Source organism: Quercus robur, chromosome 2, assembly GCF_932294415.1.
Source record: "Quercus robur chromosome 2, dhQueRobu3.1, whole genome shotgun sequence".
In the NCBI taxonomy this organism is placed as follows: Eukaryota; Viridiplantae; Streptophyta; class Magnoliopsida; order Fagales; family Fagaceae; genus Quercus; species Quercus robur.
Window position 1 is genome coordinate 26,362,801 of NC_065535.1, and position 16,414 is coordinate 26,379,214.

Genomic DNA, 16,414 nt, shown 5'->3' on the forward strand with positions numbered 1-16,414 from the left:
CTGCTTAGCCTCATTTTTTATCCCCTACCATTTCAGGTCCTTCTTCCAAAACCCATCCAAGGGACTCTAAGTCTAAGGCACAATGTACAATAGTCCCCTAAATCCCAAGGGAGATGAAAATGTGATTAGGATCCCATTCAGGCCTAAAGGGTTGGCTCTGTTGGTCCATAATCCCCATGCTCATTTTGATTCATGATAGTTTATCTTGCACAATTGCAATTAACCAAATTAACCATTTTGATTTACTAGACTATTTTATTATAAAAATTCATTTTTTCAAGTAAAATTTATTAAAACTCATCTTGAATTATAATTCAAGAAAATTACTTTCTTAAATTTGTTTTTTAAATGAAAAATATAAAATGTACTTGGTTAGAAAAGAAATTACTAAATCGCAATTTACAACTTTAAACTTTGAGGTAATTTTGATTTGGATATGTACCTCTAACGATATATATCATTTAATGCATAAAACATTTGAAGTCAAGGATTCAACCCCCTCCCCATTGTAATTATCGAATTATAAAAAAAAAAAAAAAAAAAAAAAAAAAAAAAAAAAAAGAAGCACAAACACACACACAAAAGGTTCAAGAGGGTACATATTTTCCTTGTTAGATATGGTTATTGTATAAACTAGACTCATCATATGCGCAAAATAAGGCTCTTTTTCATTTTTTTATTTTAGGTTTAGTGAAATAATGTTTAAAAGTGAGATTGAGATAGTGTCCTAATTTTTAGAATTTTGATAAAAGTTTGAACGCCTAAAACTTAGGAACTCTTTTAAAAATAGTAAATTACTATTTTAACTAGTTTGTGTTTTCAAATTTTAAAATTATCCAACTAAAAGATAGGGATATTTTAAAGAGTTTAAAAATTTGTGTAAAAATATTTTAGTACGCAAAATGATGAATTCAAATAGAAATCCTGTTATAAATAGTATACAGTATAAATGATGTTTTGAGGTGTATTATGCCCCAAATCTCATAGTGGGCTTGCTCACGTAGCCCATCGAGTCTCCTAATATATGTCTTGGGGACTTCAGCCTTTTTTTTCTCCATCCTTCTTTGGACTTTTGCTGAGGATGCTAATGGGCTGATTCCCTATGTCTCTATCCTTCCCAAAAAAAAAAAAAAAATCCTTATTTACCAAATAATAATAATAAATAGGGGAATCTCACACACACCAAACATGCCTGAAGTCCTTTAATTATGCCTTTTTTTTTAAGAATCGTAACATGTTATTGTAATACTAAAACATGTTACCAACATGGGAAAAACATATACATTATCCTCTCCTTTTCACCATGTCAAAGAGGTCCTCTATTTTTTTTTTATACTTTTCTTTCTACCAAACAAAGATTTGATGACTATGCAAATTATTATTATTATATTTTGGTAATTACACTTGTGGGGGTCAAAAACTGCCCTTCAACTAAGAATATTGAAACTAACTCAAAGATGGTGTTTGAATGAGAGTCACAATTTATTTATCTGAACAGGTAGGGATAAAACTCCACAGTGGGAAGCTCAAACAATTGATTTAACGAACACGGCTTGCATTTCAATTAAAACTAGCACAATACAATAGGAAAAACTCTCTTCCCCATGGTGTTGCACTATAACAAATTAGAAGTTCTCTCTCTATTTCTTTCTCTTTCCTTTTTTCCAATCCCCTCTCTATTTGCCAGTTCCCTCCCTTAGCACATTTTCTACCCTTATTCTTCCAGCTATCTTGTCTCCAGCCAGATTCTTAGGAATTTTTGTCATCTTCTTTATTGGTTCCTTCCCCTTTCTTATCCTAGAACATGACTTTTGGGGGTGTTCCCATTGTTCAGGTTGTCTCATATGCATTCAATGCGGTAGAGGTTAGGTGGAGGTCCTCTCATTAATGTGGAGGTAAAGATCTCTGCCATTCTTATGTGTCTGAAAGATTTCTCGTGGTTCCAAGTGCCAGTTGTAGGTACGCCGTGTATTATTTGTGTACATTCCCTCGGATAAGACTTTGCCCCATGTATTTTATTGCCAACTTCGCGAGAACGATCTGTGAGGATTCCCTTCACCTCCTAGATACTCAAGCCGACCTTATTCCACTTCATAAGGTCCTCTAAGTTATTATGCCTTACCTTAAGCATATGGGTTTGGCCCATTCCATTCCACGGGGTCCAGCAAGTATTTGGGCCTCAAGTTTGGGTGAAGACTTTTCCACTCACTACAACACTCTTCTCCCTTGATATTTGAAGAAATTAACACTTTCTCTCTTATGTTTATATTAGCAATTGAATATTCTAGATTTTTATGAGAATATCTTTACAAAAGTTTATCCATGATTAGTAAAAACATAATTGATAAATTTATAATAAAAATGCAAAGTTTATCAAATACCAAAAGACTTGTAATGACAAATCTTTTCACAATTAGTTGAAAAAAGAAAAAAGAAAAAAAGAAGCAAAAAAGTCATAATAATTTAAAATACACTTTAATTAAAAAAATTTAAACAATAAATTTTAATTCTAAAATGAAGGGTAATTTTGGAAACTTGCCCTTGAACAAAGAGTAGGCTTGTACACGACATTTCTAAACTTTGCATTTTTAATTAAAGTGTATTTTGGTCAAACACGCATCAATGGAAAGAAATGTTTTTTCCCTTCAATTTTGAGGTAGAGTGTAATCCCCCCAAATCTCAAAGGAAAATAGTGTAATCATCCATTTTTTAATGGAATAAATTTTGTTATTAATTAGTCTATAAATGAGTATCACAATTTGAATATCAAAATTCCTTTTTTTTTTAGTAAACAATAATATTTATTAAAACACACACGAAAATAGTAATACTAGTATTTTAAATTAGATTTATAATACACTACATAACCAGAATATAACTACAAAATGGCTTAATCTTTGTAGTTGTAAACTATGGTTATTACTTAACAAAACATAATATTATTATATTTTGGAAATATCATTAAAAAAAATTATAAAACTTGATAATTAAAATATTAAATTGAAAAGAAGGGAAAGCACAAGAAATTAACGTCTCTCTTTCTCTCTCTTAAATTTCTTGGACTAATTTCCTTTCCGTTTCTTATTTTTCTTGTTGAGCATCTTTTACACTACAATAAACAAAGTCAAAAATAATTTTTTTCTTAAAAAAAGGGCAGACACCAACTTTGCTTGTGTGATCCGTTAATCCTTCTTCTAAGTACAACGTTTTAATTAACTTTTAAGGGGACAACATATTTAAGGCTTTTTCAAATGTAAAATAGAAGCGTCATTTTCTGTATATTACACTCTTGTAATTTTTATATAGAGCATTACTACTTTAGATTTCTTAAAAAAAAAAAAAAAAAAAAAAAAGTGTGTAATAAAGAAGGACAAAACTTAAGTACAATACTTTAGGTGCTGTTCTTTAAATTTCTCTCTTAAGATTCAGCCATGTGGCTACTTAACTAAAAAAATACACTTCATTCTCATGAGAAAAAATCCATATGGCAGAATTTTAAAATGAGAACCTAAAGAACGGTACCTAAATACTGTACCTAAGTCTTGCTCAATAAAGAAATGCTACGAAGTAGTAGTAGAACACTATTTTTAGAAAGTGGAAGGGACATTTAACGCTTAATCTAAATTGGTAACAATGGGATTGTTTCTTAATCTAACTTACACAAAGAACCAACAATGGTATGTTTCTTAAAAAAATAAAAAATAAAAAACAAACAAACAAACAAACAAGCAAAGCCCACAAACAATGCACAATGGGATGAAGTAATTGCCATTATGTGAAATGAAAGAAACATACCATCTAAATTGTTACTGCTTCATTAGCCATACTCTAAATCACCTTGTAAGAATGCTAGCTGTATCTATATTCTCACAATGAGTTCATCACGATACATATTGATAACTAAACTGTAAAAAAAATAGTGAATTTAATCACTTAATTATTATTCTAATACCCCCCCACAAAAAAAAAAAGCATGCAATTTTTAACTTTTTAAATACGAGTTAAAGTACAGACATAGTTCGAACTTAGGACGACATGCTATGATATTATGATAATTTATTGATTGTCCTAAAAGCTTAATATATTAAGAAATGGTAAATTTAATCGCTTAAACAATATTTAAATATATACAAAATTCAGACATATACAAAAGTAAAAGAAATTATAAATTCTGAGAAAACGGAAGATACAGTTCAAATCCATTTATTCCTGTCACAATGGTACTCTTGATGACTAGTTTCAAAACATTAATTTACATTCGGCTACCCAGCCATATCTAGATCTAGAAGACATTTATTTCGTTCCACACAGATTACAAGGAATTTCAAATGGATAATGGGAAGGACTTACCGAATGATACCTTATGGTATCAGCACAACGGATCCAGTAATCTTCCTACTTTCAAGGTCTGCATGTGCCTGGGCCGCCTGAGACAACGGGTAGGTATGATTTACTCGAACTCGCAAGATACCAGATTCGACATTAGCAAATACCTCCCCAGCAGTTGCCAGTAGCTCATCCTGAGTTGCAGTGTATTGCATGAGGGAAGGCCTGGTCAAGAACAGGGATTTCGCAGAAAGAGCTGACAATGGAAGTGGATCTGGTGTACCTGATGACTGACCAAAATTCACCATATACCCACGAGGCTTTAAGCATGCCAATGATCCCTGGATATATTAACTTCCGAATAAGAAACTTCTTCTCAGCACATAACAAACAAATCAGGACAGCCAACCAAAGCTATGACGTACCAACTGCAGTAGATTCAAGTTAAGGTTTGGGAACATTAAATTTGAGCTTGATTATTTACTGATTATTAGCATTCAAGCTTGGTTTTATTATGTGAAATGGCAGAACTTGATTCAGTAATTACCTTACATGTTTCATAATCTTTTAAACCTTACTTGAAATAGAAATATCTGAGTTTGACATGTCTAGCTTAGAATTAAGAAATGCCAAGGTAAAATTAGGGGAGAGCTGGCTGTAAACAGTATGACGTGTTTTTTTTTGTTTTTTATTTTATTTTTTTATTTTATATAAGTATGATGCCTTGATACTCCAATTCCTTAATAAAATTAAGTTTAAAAGTAATGTTTTATTAGTGTAAGAGTAAGAGTAAATTGGTCAGAGTGTATTTATTCACAAGACTATATTAGGGCTAATGATATTTATTAACCCTAAGAATAATTTACCAAAAAATTGGAAACTCTTCATTTTACACATTTTGACAAAAAAAACACCCACATCAATAGGTGTAAAAATATGCATAAATGCACAATTGCTACAGTAACCGTGCATATATGCATGGTTGTACTTGCATTTAATATTTTAATAATTTTTTTTCTCTTGTTGTCTCTAGTTGCTCTCCATTTTTCTCATTTAATATTCTATTCTGCTTTCTTCTTAGCCATCCTCTGCTTCTTTTTTCTTCTCTCTTCTCCTTCTAGCTCCAACCCTCGCCGATCTCTCGGCGGCTCTGACTGGGAGTGCCACATCAGTTGCTTGGCTCACCGCCACTCCGACTCTGGCCTCACCGTCCTCGTCATCGGTGCCGTTGGCTTTGTCGGAACCCATGTCTCCATGGCCCTGAAGTGACGAGGCAACGGGGTTTTGGGTCTTGACAACTTCAACCTCTACTGCAAACTCACCCTCAAGTGTAATCGCTAGAAGGAAACAGGTTTCCGATTGAATGGGTTTCGGATTGAGTGGGTTTCGGCTTGAATGGGTTGGTTTTCCTTGATGATGCTAGTTGGGTGGGTGATGATGATGGCTGGGTGTGGAGTGATTGAGTGATGATGATGATGTTGGTTGGGTCTGTTCGCCGATCGGGGTAGTGATGATGATGGTGGTTGGGTCTAAGAGAGAGAGGCAGTGAGTAAGGAAATAATAAAAATTGGTAAAAGAATGAATATTTTATTGAATAAATGTGTAGAATAGATAGACTGATGTGGGTATTTTGTAAAAATGGACGTGTAAAATAGAAAAAAAGTAGTTTTTTTTGTTTTGTTTTGTGCAAAATAGATGGAAAGTTTGCATCCACTGATGTGGTTGCTCTTACATGGTATAAGAGCCATACTTATTAACTCTAAGAATAATTTACCAAAAAATGGGTTACATGGTATTAGAGCCATGTAAACAGTGGAACCGTTGTCATCCTTAATCAACAAGTGTCGACAACCAAGACATCACTGCAACCACTGTACCATTGTGACTATCACTACATTTGACCTCTGCTGTGAACACAATTGGTCCTTGTCACAACCATGACCGTAATCAACCTCAACAGCCCAATTTTACCACTGCGATCAGAGTTCAACACCACAACTCCCAATTGCAACCACCCACAGTCAATTTCTGTTGATGGAACTTCAAACCTGACATTGATAATTCCTCAGACCTGATTTCAACATTCTCAACACCGAGATATTTGGTTCGTTTAAACAATGACTGGTTGAAATTGTCACCCTGAGAAGATGTCATCTGCTGGTACAAACTCAGTATGCCGTCAATAAGACTTCATCAATGATTCACTCCACTGCAATTAAGGGTTGAGTCTCGGTGAGTAATCCAATCCATATCACTTTCTTAATATGTTTCTCAAATCTTTTATCTCAGCTGTGTTATTGGAAAGTTCTTTGTGCTGTTAATCGACTCAATTTATTTAGGTCTCTTTCATCTCTTGAATTAATGAATCTGTTTTCTCTGGTTATGAAATTGTGAGTTTTTTATTTTTTTTGTTAATTAAATTTCTTGTTGTTGGGTTACATGTTCAGTGGTTGTGATGGAATCAAAGAAAGAATTGGACTCTGGTTTGCTTTTTCCCCTGAACTGTTTTCAATGACCTCAATTAAATTAAGTAATAATAATTATGCTCAGCGGGCAAAGTCAATAGAAGTTTTTCTATTTGGTAAAAAAATATTCCATTACTTGGTTGGACTTCGAAACCAATTACATGAACACATGGTTGTAGCTTATGGAAAAGTATTCGGACTGGTTGGGACAGATTCCTGCAATATGTGTGTTTTGAAGCGGGGGGATGGTGAACGAGTGGAACTTTGGCAGGACAAGTGGTGCGGGAGTTTTTTCTGCAGGTGTTGTATCCAGATGTAAATGCTTGCGTAGTAGCTAGAGATGCTGCTGTTCATTCAGCATTGGTTGATGGGGAGGGGTGGAGTGGAATGTGAGATTTCACATAGGTTTTAATGATTTGGAGTTGGAGCAAGTGCATTCTATCCTATATCTTTTATCCACCAAGTCCCCTAGGGGGTGTGATAAAATGAGAAGGGGACTAAATGGGAGTAATAGGGTTGCTGTTTGCTCTTTTAATAAGGCCATTCAAGGTACACAAGTCACATCCTTCCCTTGGAATAGTATCCGGTATGTTAAGGCTCCTAAGCAGCTATCCTTCTCTGTATGGATAGTAGATCGGGGAAAAATCCTTGTGATAATCTCATAAAGTGATTTTCTCTAGTGGGTTGGTTTTGTAAGTGTTGGTGTAGCAGGGAGACAGTTAATCAATTATTGATTCATTGTGATATCTTGTGGAGATGCATCATTGGAGCTCTTGGGATCAATGGGTGCTACCTAAAAGGATGGTGGGCATCATGTTTGGGTGGAAGAATTGGTTTGGGAAGCACTCATCGGATATTTGGAACATTGCCCCCTTATGTTTAATGTGGATTTTATGGAATGAACAAAATAGCCGCACTTTTGATATTTCGAACTTTGACTGGTCTTGTGTGTGTGGTCTTTCAAGTGGCAATTCTCTTTTATCTTTTAGGCAGACGACTCCTATGGAGCAGTTGTCAAGCTGTATCTTTTCTACCATCAAAGATTAAGAAAGACTTATGGAGACCTTTTAATAGTTTGTCCGTTTTTATAAAAAAAAATAAAAAATTATTCTTCATTGATTTCAATTTTCAGTTATAAATATCTAAATTAAAGTAGATGAACATGTAAAGACAAAATTATATGTAAAGTTTAAACCGCCTAATATGAATATATATAGACAGTATTTTTGTTTTGATTTTCCATTCATTTATTATTTAGTTATAACATCAAAATTAAAGTAGATGAGTATGAAAGTTAAAACCACCTAAGAGGGATATGTATAACCAATATATTAATATATTTAATATTGTCAAAAAAATTAAAGATAAAAACGAATAAGAAAAAGAATAATGATATGGCTAATGAGGTGACTTAACAAGAGCATAACAACAATAAATACTACACTTTAGCTTATATATATATATTAGAGACTTTGGGCCTATTAGTTTGGTGGGGAGCGTGTATAAAATTTTGGCTAAGGTGTTAGCAAATCACCTAAAAAGAGTTTTGGATCAATTGATCTCAAAATGGCTTTGTGTGTGGTGGACAGATACTTGACTCAGTTCTTATTGCCAATGAATGCACGAATAGTCAAGTGAAGAGTCAAGTTCCGGGGGTTATATGCAAGATAGACATTGAAAAAGCTTATGATCATGTGAATTGGGAGGCACTTCTAGATTTGTTAAGGAGGATGGGCTTTGGATAGAGATGGTGTAGGTGGATTCACACTTGTATCTCGACGATTCAGTATTCTGTTTTGGTAAATGGATCTCCAACTGACTTTTTTGGAAGTTTGAGGGGATTGAGACAAAGAGATCCATTATCTCTTACGTTGTTTTTGCTCATGATGGAAATCTTTAGTAAGATGTTGAAGAGAATGGAGGGGGGGGGGGGGGGGGGGGGTTTAATTAGTGGCTTTAAGGCTAATGGTAGGCGGGGTGATGGAGTTTGTGTTTCACATCTATTGTTTGCAGATGATACGAGCTTGTTTTGTGATGCAAATGTGGAGCAAATTCTTCATATGAGGATGTTGCTTCTATGCTTTCAAGCTGTCACTGGCTTGAAGGTGAATGTTCGTAAGAGCAAAATGGTCCCAATTGAGGAGGTAGATAATGTGCATGTTTTGGCAAGGCTTTTGGGGTGTAGGGTTGGGAATCTACCCATGTCTTATCTTGGCATGCCTCTGGGGGCCTCTCATAAGTCTTCTTCTATTTGGAATCCTATATTGGAGAAATTTGAGAGAAAATTGGCAAGATGGAAGAAGCAATATTTGTCCAAAGGTGGTAGGCTAACTTTAATTTAAGGGTACATTATCAAGTCTTCCTACTTATTTCCTATCACTTTTAACATTCCTACTAGTGTGGCAAATAAGATTGAAAAAATGCAAAGGGATTTTCTTTGGGAAGGTATGGGAAGCAAATCTAAACGACATTTGGTAGGATGGGATAAAGTGTGCATTCCTATGGCCATGGTGGTTTAGGGATAAGGAAACTAACTTCGTTTAATAAAGCTCTATTAAAAAATGGTTATGTCGTTTTGGGGTTAAGGAGAATCGTCTTTGGAGGAGGGTGATAACTATGAAGTTTGGGGAAGAATGGGGAGATAGAGTTCTAAGTTGGGCAGGGGTGTTCATGGTTGCGGTTTGTGGAGAGATATTTGTATGGGATGGGTTGGGAGGATTATAGCCAAAAATACTCGGTTTGAGATTAGGGTGGGAATAAAGTGAGATTCTGGCATGATTGTTAGTGTGGGGTTCAACCTCTTCGAGTGACATTTCCAATTTTGTATGAGATAGCCATGAAGAAAGAGACATCTGTTGCATTATCCTTGACCAGACAGAGGGAAGGGGGAAGGTGGACTGGGGATGTGAGGTTTGCTCGAGATTTGAATGATTAGGAGGTGGGTTCTATGGTGGATTTTCTTCATTTTTTGGAGAATAATGCCCCTTTAATTGATAATGGGGACTGATTGAGATGGATTTTGAGGAAGAATGAGAATTTTGACATTCACTCGCACTAGAAATGCTCTACGAGACTCCTCCTCTGTCACTTTTCCTTGGGAAGGTATTTGGGGAGTGAAGACACCTAGGCGAGTTTCTTTTTTTTGTTTAGACTGCAGCTAGGAGTAAGATACTCACTAGTGATAATATGAGGAGTAGGGGGGGTTTGATTTTGTTGATTGGTGTTGCATGTGTCACTGTTGTGGGGAGATTGTGGATCATTTGTTGATTCATTGTGAAAAGGCACAACAATTATGGTGCTTCGTCTTTCGATTTTTTGGGGTGCCCTAGGTCTTACCAAGAATGGTGCTTGATCTTCTTTTTGGTTGGAGGAATTGGATGAAAATAGTTCTAGAGATCAATTGCTTGCTTCTTTCAGTGGTTTTTGGTTTGATTGTTCTCGGGCTTGGAGACTCACATCTTGTAACTCCATCCCCTTGTTCATTAGCTCCTTCTTTTTTGTAATTTGGTTTCTGTTTTTTTCCTTCTTCTTTATGTACTTTTTGACTACTTTGTGCTTTTCCAGCATATTGTAGTGTCTTTAGGATATTTTTTCTTACCTATATATATATTTGTAATTCTTTTAGGTTACTCTGTGGTCATTCTTATGCGTACTGAGTAGTCTATTCACATAATAAACATCATTACTTATAAAAAATAAAAAATAAAGAAAGAAAGAAAAAGAAATCTCAAATCTTGGCCTAAGAACTTTTAAGTGAGGTTTTTAATCATCTTCGTCAGGTCTCATTATTTGGTTCCAGCACAAATATCATAACTTAATCTTTTGATCAATCTACCTAGCTACTACAGCTGGAGGCCTATGAAACCAGACGTTGTGGTAATAGAGGCTGTGGAGGTTGTGTTCAATGGGGAGGCCAAAGTAAAGGCAGCACTTTTATAAATGTACTCCTTGCGGAGGTGAGAATCGCAATGTAGATTTTTGTTGGGACCTTTATGGCAAACCTATAGCTCATCAGTCAGTTTTCAGATAAAGGAAAATACTTCATAGCCTCTTACACCCACTTCAGCAACCAAACTATCTCTATTCCTGAGAGAGAGCATCGTTGTCTTGTGTCTCTACAACCTCATTCCGCTGCATCTTCTTCCACTACCACTCTCACTCAGATAGGGGTCACTGACTTAGGTACCAATAATCACATGATGGGTGGTAACTCAGGTTTGCTTTCCGACTTCACCACTCTAATCATTCCTGTCATGTCACTTGGGCAAATGGCTCAACCTCACACATTTTTGGTTTGGGCATTGCTAATCTTAGCCCCATTCTTTTGTTATCTCATCTTATATGTCCCTAAATTTCCTTTATCTCCTGTCTATTAGTAAGATAACCAAAACTCCTAACTAATGCTACAATACTTTTGCCCTCTTCCTGTGTCTTTCAAGATCTCAAGACTGGAAGGAATATGTGTGGCAGGTGTGAAAATTCGGTTGAATTTATTACCTAGACAATGGTGACTTTTGTTGTTTTCAAGATCTTGAGACCATTTTTCTACAAAGAATATGATTGGGAGAATATTTTTTTTTGGATAGGCAATAAGACTTTTGTTTTATTATTTTTATAAGATATCATGGTATTTAATTTAGATAATTACATTTTTTATACAAAATAAACAGGTAGAGAAAAAAAAATATATAATAAATATGATGTGGTGATATTATCCTTTTCCTATAAAAGAATAGGGAAAAAAATTGTAAACTAATAAAAAGTTACCTATTATGTAATAAGATTATAACAATAAATTTATACAAAATATCTTTTCTATCCACCCCTTTTCTTTTTTCAACAAAATAATATAAATATATATATATATATATATCCTTACACTTTTCCATCCTTCCTATCTTGTCTATTTATTAAAAAAAATATATATAAAAAAAAAAAAAAAAAAAAAAAAAAAAAAACCTGTCCATCCTAGATTTCTATCCTCTCTCAACCATACAACCCTAAAAATGAATATCAATCAATGGGTTTGCAAAGTTCAAAGGTAAAGCAACCTAAATCAAGTTGCACCCCTGGCCACAAGGAGCTAACTATGAAAATCATATATAATTATACAAATATATCTTAAATGAATCATTTGATGGCACCAATACAGAAGATGAAGTTATCTCAGTTAAATATCCAAAATTTCTCCAGAAATGAAGGGAGAGTGAGAAGAAAAAAAATGCTAATACCTGGAAGGTATCTTTTCCTACAGCATCATAGACAACATCAACCCCATTGCCTGATGTTATCTCATTGACACGAGCAACAAAATCCTCTTCCTTATAGATTATAACATGGTGGCATCCATCATCCTTGGCTTGAACTGCCTTCTCTTTCGTTGAGACAGTTCCAATGACGATGGCACCTAGGGCATTAGCCCACTGGCTTAATAGAGAACCAACTCCACCAGCTGCTGCATGAACAAGGATTGTGTGTCCAGGTTCCACCTACACAAGACAATTATTCATATCTAGTACTTGATGTAAATAAGAATGTTTAACAAGCTGGGAAAGAGAGCCAAATTTAGCACAATGCCAGGTTTGAAGTGTTCTATTTGAGCTAATTAGGAGAATACGGGACAAATGCATAGCAATATACTTATAATAACAGTTTTTCAAACAGATGAAAACAGACCTTTTCAGATTTATCATGGTATTGCTGCCAATCCAAATTATTTACACACATACACACGCTATTACAATTTTTTTTTAAATTAAAAAAAAAAGGGACGCAACCCATGTACATGGGATGTATATGAGAGATACGCCAAAATTTATCAACCAAAGCCACAAAGATCAATAAATTCAAGTAAATTCGAAAAAGAAAAATGTAAAGTAGCAGCTGCTCAATCATATAATGACTACAGAAACAAAAACTTCAGATCCTATTTTCACATAAAGATAAATAAACTCAAGTAATTTTGAAAAAGGAAAATGTAAAGTGGCAATTGTCCAATCATATACTGATCACTCAGGGACGGAACTTGGCCCCCCTGGATTTTTTAAAATTTCTATTTTAATATTAATAAAATCATAAATTTTATAGATTCATATGTAAATATACTTATCGGCCCCCCTAAGATTTGAAGGATAGAAAAAATACTAATGATTAAGTTAATGTCCAGCTTAGATTCTCCATGATACAGTGGTGTACGTGGCTACAAAGAAGATTTAATATTTGCTTTGCTGTTGTGATTTAAAGATGTTTAAAATTTTAGTTGTTGTGTTTGTATTGATTGTAATCCACTTTCTTTGTGTTAAACTTTGGATCAGAATGAGAGAAAACTGAAATTGTTTTCATTGAATTGATAAACATTACAACTCTGTTTAAATATATACAAAACAGAGTAGAAAGGAGAAGGAAAAACTAACTAGTCAACTTGCACCAACTGAAATTAACAACCTAGCAAACTATTGAAACAACCAATCACAAGATGAGATGTGGCTACTTTAACTGGTTAAATATAGAGACCTAACAATCTAAAGTTTTACATAATATAAGAACTTGGACAAACTTGCAGAAGCCTTCATTATTTACACTTTGTACCAATACATTATAGTTAACAACGCAATAAATTTTTTTCCTTTTTTCAACAAAAATAGAAAGAGTTAATCCTCTCTTGAAATAGCCCAATCAACATCTAGTGATATAAAATTGGCTTCAGTTTTATAAAATGAAATTGGAAGATGATCGCTTGACAGATTTTTTTATTTTATACACTGTGATATATAGTATGTAATCATAGATGAATTATGAATATTAAAAGAACGCTGAGTTCACTTTTAATAGATTAGTGTATTGTAATGTATTAAAAAGTTGATTTTCATGATTTCTTTTTTCATACATTGCCCCCCCCCCCCCCCCTCTCACTCTATATCCTAGGTCCGTATCACAGAGACAAAAGCTTCAAATCCAAAATTGTTTTTTCACACCCCTCGAAGCTTTAAACATTTCATTCTCTCCATATACACCACATAAGACAGAGGAATTGCATTCCGTATGTTTATATTGTGATGATCAAATCTATCCCTCGAGCAAGCCAACAATTCAATAAAACGTCTTGGCATGATCCACTAAATCTTAAATAAAGAAAAGACCATAGCCCACAATTCTCTAGCAACCAGCTAGCGTGGTCATATGCTTTCTCCAGATCTAGCTTGCACAAAACCTCTGGTATACTTGACTTTAGATGGCTATATAAGCATTCATTGGCAATCAAAACCTAGTCTAGAATCTGCCTCCTGCTAACAAAGGCATTCTAAGGAACCGACACCACCTTATGAAGCGCCAACTTTAATTTGTTTGCCAATACTTTAGCCATGATCTTGTAAACCCCTGTAATCAAACTAATAGGAAGAAAGTCCTTAATCTTTGCTGCCCCAAGGTTTTTTGGAATAAGAGAGACAAAAGTAGCATTAAAACTTTTCTCAAAGGTGTAGTGCTCATGGAAGTGATGGAAAACCATAATTAAATCCACCTTCACAACATCCCAACAGCTTTGGAAAAAAGCCATCTGGACCTAGTGCTTTGTCCACACTCATGTTTGACACCGCCTCATAGACCTCATCCTCCGTGAAACACCTCTCCAGGCACTTAGAATCCACCTCCTCAAGGGCTAGAAGATCTAAGCCATCTAGTAAAGGTTGCTAGACTCCCTGTTCAGAGAAAAAGCCATTATAAAAATCCGCAATCTTCCCATTAATGATTAATTGCCTCTTGATTAGTGAGCTCCTCTCCATCTACAAGTTATCCCCCAATATAATTATGATGGCGGTGTGAATTTGTAAGCCTATGAAAGAACTTTGTATTTTTGTACCCTTCCTTCAAGCACAATATCCTTGATTTTTGGCTTTGCCTCCAATTAATCTCTTTCATCAACAAGATTCATTCAAGCTCTACTTAGGCCTACTCCCTTTGCAATTTTTCATCAAGTAATATCCTATGCTCCTCAATCTCATCCATAGAATTAATACCATTCAACAAAGTGTCTTTATCAAATAATATTGCCAAACTCTAAGGTATTCCACTTTTTCAAATCAAAGCTTCAGGGCTTTCAACTTGTTTGCCAAAACAAAACTAGGAGATCCATAAATAGGAATCCCACCAACCTTTCACCTTTTCTACAAAGCCATTTGCCTCTTTCCACATATTTTCAAATCTAAACCCCATTTCACAGCACCACACTCCAATAAAATAGGGTGTTGATCCAACAAAAGCCTTGGTAGATATGCCTCTAAGTAATCATAGAAAAATGCTCCTCTAAAAGCGGAGTGATCAAAAAACTGTCTATAAAATCAAGCTATTTGCTTCAATGGAGACAGTAGTTTTTTTTTTTTGATAAGTAACAAAAGGTTATTAATAAAAAAAAAAAGAATATCCAAGTATGCTGGAGGTGTACTTGAGCAGTAGTACATCAATCTTTCAAATTACAATGCTCAAACATATCTAATAAATTAGAACAGGGAAGAGAGTTAAAAGCAATACTCCAATCCAGTAAAAAGTGAAGAAGGAGAGATTTAATCTCGAGTATAGACCATTCACTTCCCTCAAAGCATCTCACATTCCGTTCTCGCCAAAGACACTATATGACACAATGCTAAATAAAAAGTTCTCTTGGAATTTTTCTAATGGTCAAGTGCTAAGTCCAATCAACCCTAGGGGCCGACTCTTAGGTATGTTCTCTCTTACTTTGTGTTGACTCCAAAAGCCTAGGTGCAAACTCTTAGGTTATCTATCTTTGGTTTTGTCCTACATCAGCTCAAAAATTTTATTAACCATCTACTGCCAAAAAGTTTCTCTCACCATGGCATAATGCAAGCGGCAGCTCTCAAGACTCAAAACCTACACGCGTGCTCAGCAGCTCAAGACTTGAATAAAAGTCAACTTTGAACATGAATTTTTTATAGTGTCACTAGATACCCCATTTGATGAGAAGTATAAAAATGCACCAGAATTTTTTTGATAGTTACCAAATTCACCTGATTTTAAAAATAACTCCTAACAATCAAACTAGCTAAGGTTTTTTTAGGAATCACTCCTAGGATTTGTATGTTTCACACGCTCATGTAAACAGCTGTAAATAAATTTAAAAAATCCAGAAATTTTAATATCTCATAAGACAGCCACATATGCTTTTCTAGTGAAGTTGCTAGAAACTTGTTGACAAAATGTTTTGAAATACCCCTAAATTTATACAAAAGAAAACCGTTAAAAATCAACATTAACTAAGCAGCAACTAAGAAAATAAATTTAAGACCCAACTAAAACAACTCCCAACAATCAAACTAGCTAGATAGATCATGAGTGGCATCATAGCATCATTGAAAACTCAAATTAAAAACTATGCTTTAGAATTTGGATTCCCATGTCTCTTGTAGGCCTTTCCAAAGTGTCTTCTTCTGTTACCATTGAATCTCTTCCCTTAAAATAGGTGGAGGGTGAAGTCACGGGTGGTTTAACTCCTTATGGATGTGTAAGATTTATTTACCAATAAACAATTATTATATAAAAAGGGATAACTAACACTTTTTTTGGTAACAAAAATAATTCATTCAAATAACTTAATAGATATGGGCTTTGGT

General features: G+C 34.6%; 1 protein-coding gene and 1 long non-coding RNA gene across 5 annotated transcripts in view; one reads left to right on the forward strand and one right to left on the reverse strand.

Annotated features, from left to right (window-relative positions):
* Positions 1-4,084: 4,084 nt before the first annotated feature.
* The window catches only part of LOC126713086 (uncharacterized), a 94,870-nt gene continuing 82,540 nt past the window's right edge, over positions 4,085-16,414 (reverse strand). For 3 of the 4 annotated variants that reach the window (XM_050412739.1, XM_050412735.1, XM_050412740.1), the window contains 2 exons: positions 12,023-12,280; positions 4,085-4,667 (listed from right to left, as the gene is read on the reverse strand). In XM_050412739.1, the coding sequence (XP_050268696.1) occupies positions 4,362-4,667; positions 12,023-12,280 (564 nt within the window). In that variant the 3' untranslated portion in view covers positions 4,085-4,361. The remainder of the gene's footprint in view (positions 4,668-12,022; positions 12,281-16,414) is intronic. The other variant, XM_050412738.1, reaches the window with a different exon arrangement.
* Positions 4,652-7,423, forward strand: LOC126713089 (uncharacterized). Its single transcript, XR_007651266.1, has 2 exons — positions 4,652-4,775; positions 5,448-7,423. It is a non-coding gene; the product is annotated as an uncharacterized LOC126713089 (long non-coding RNA).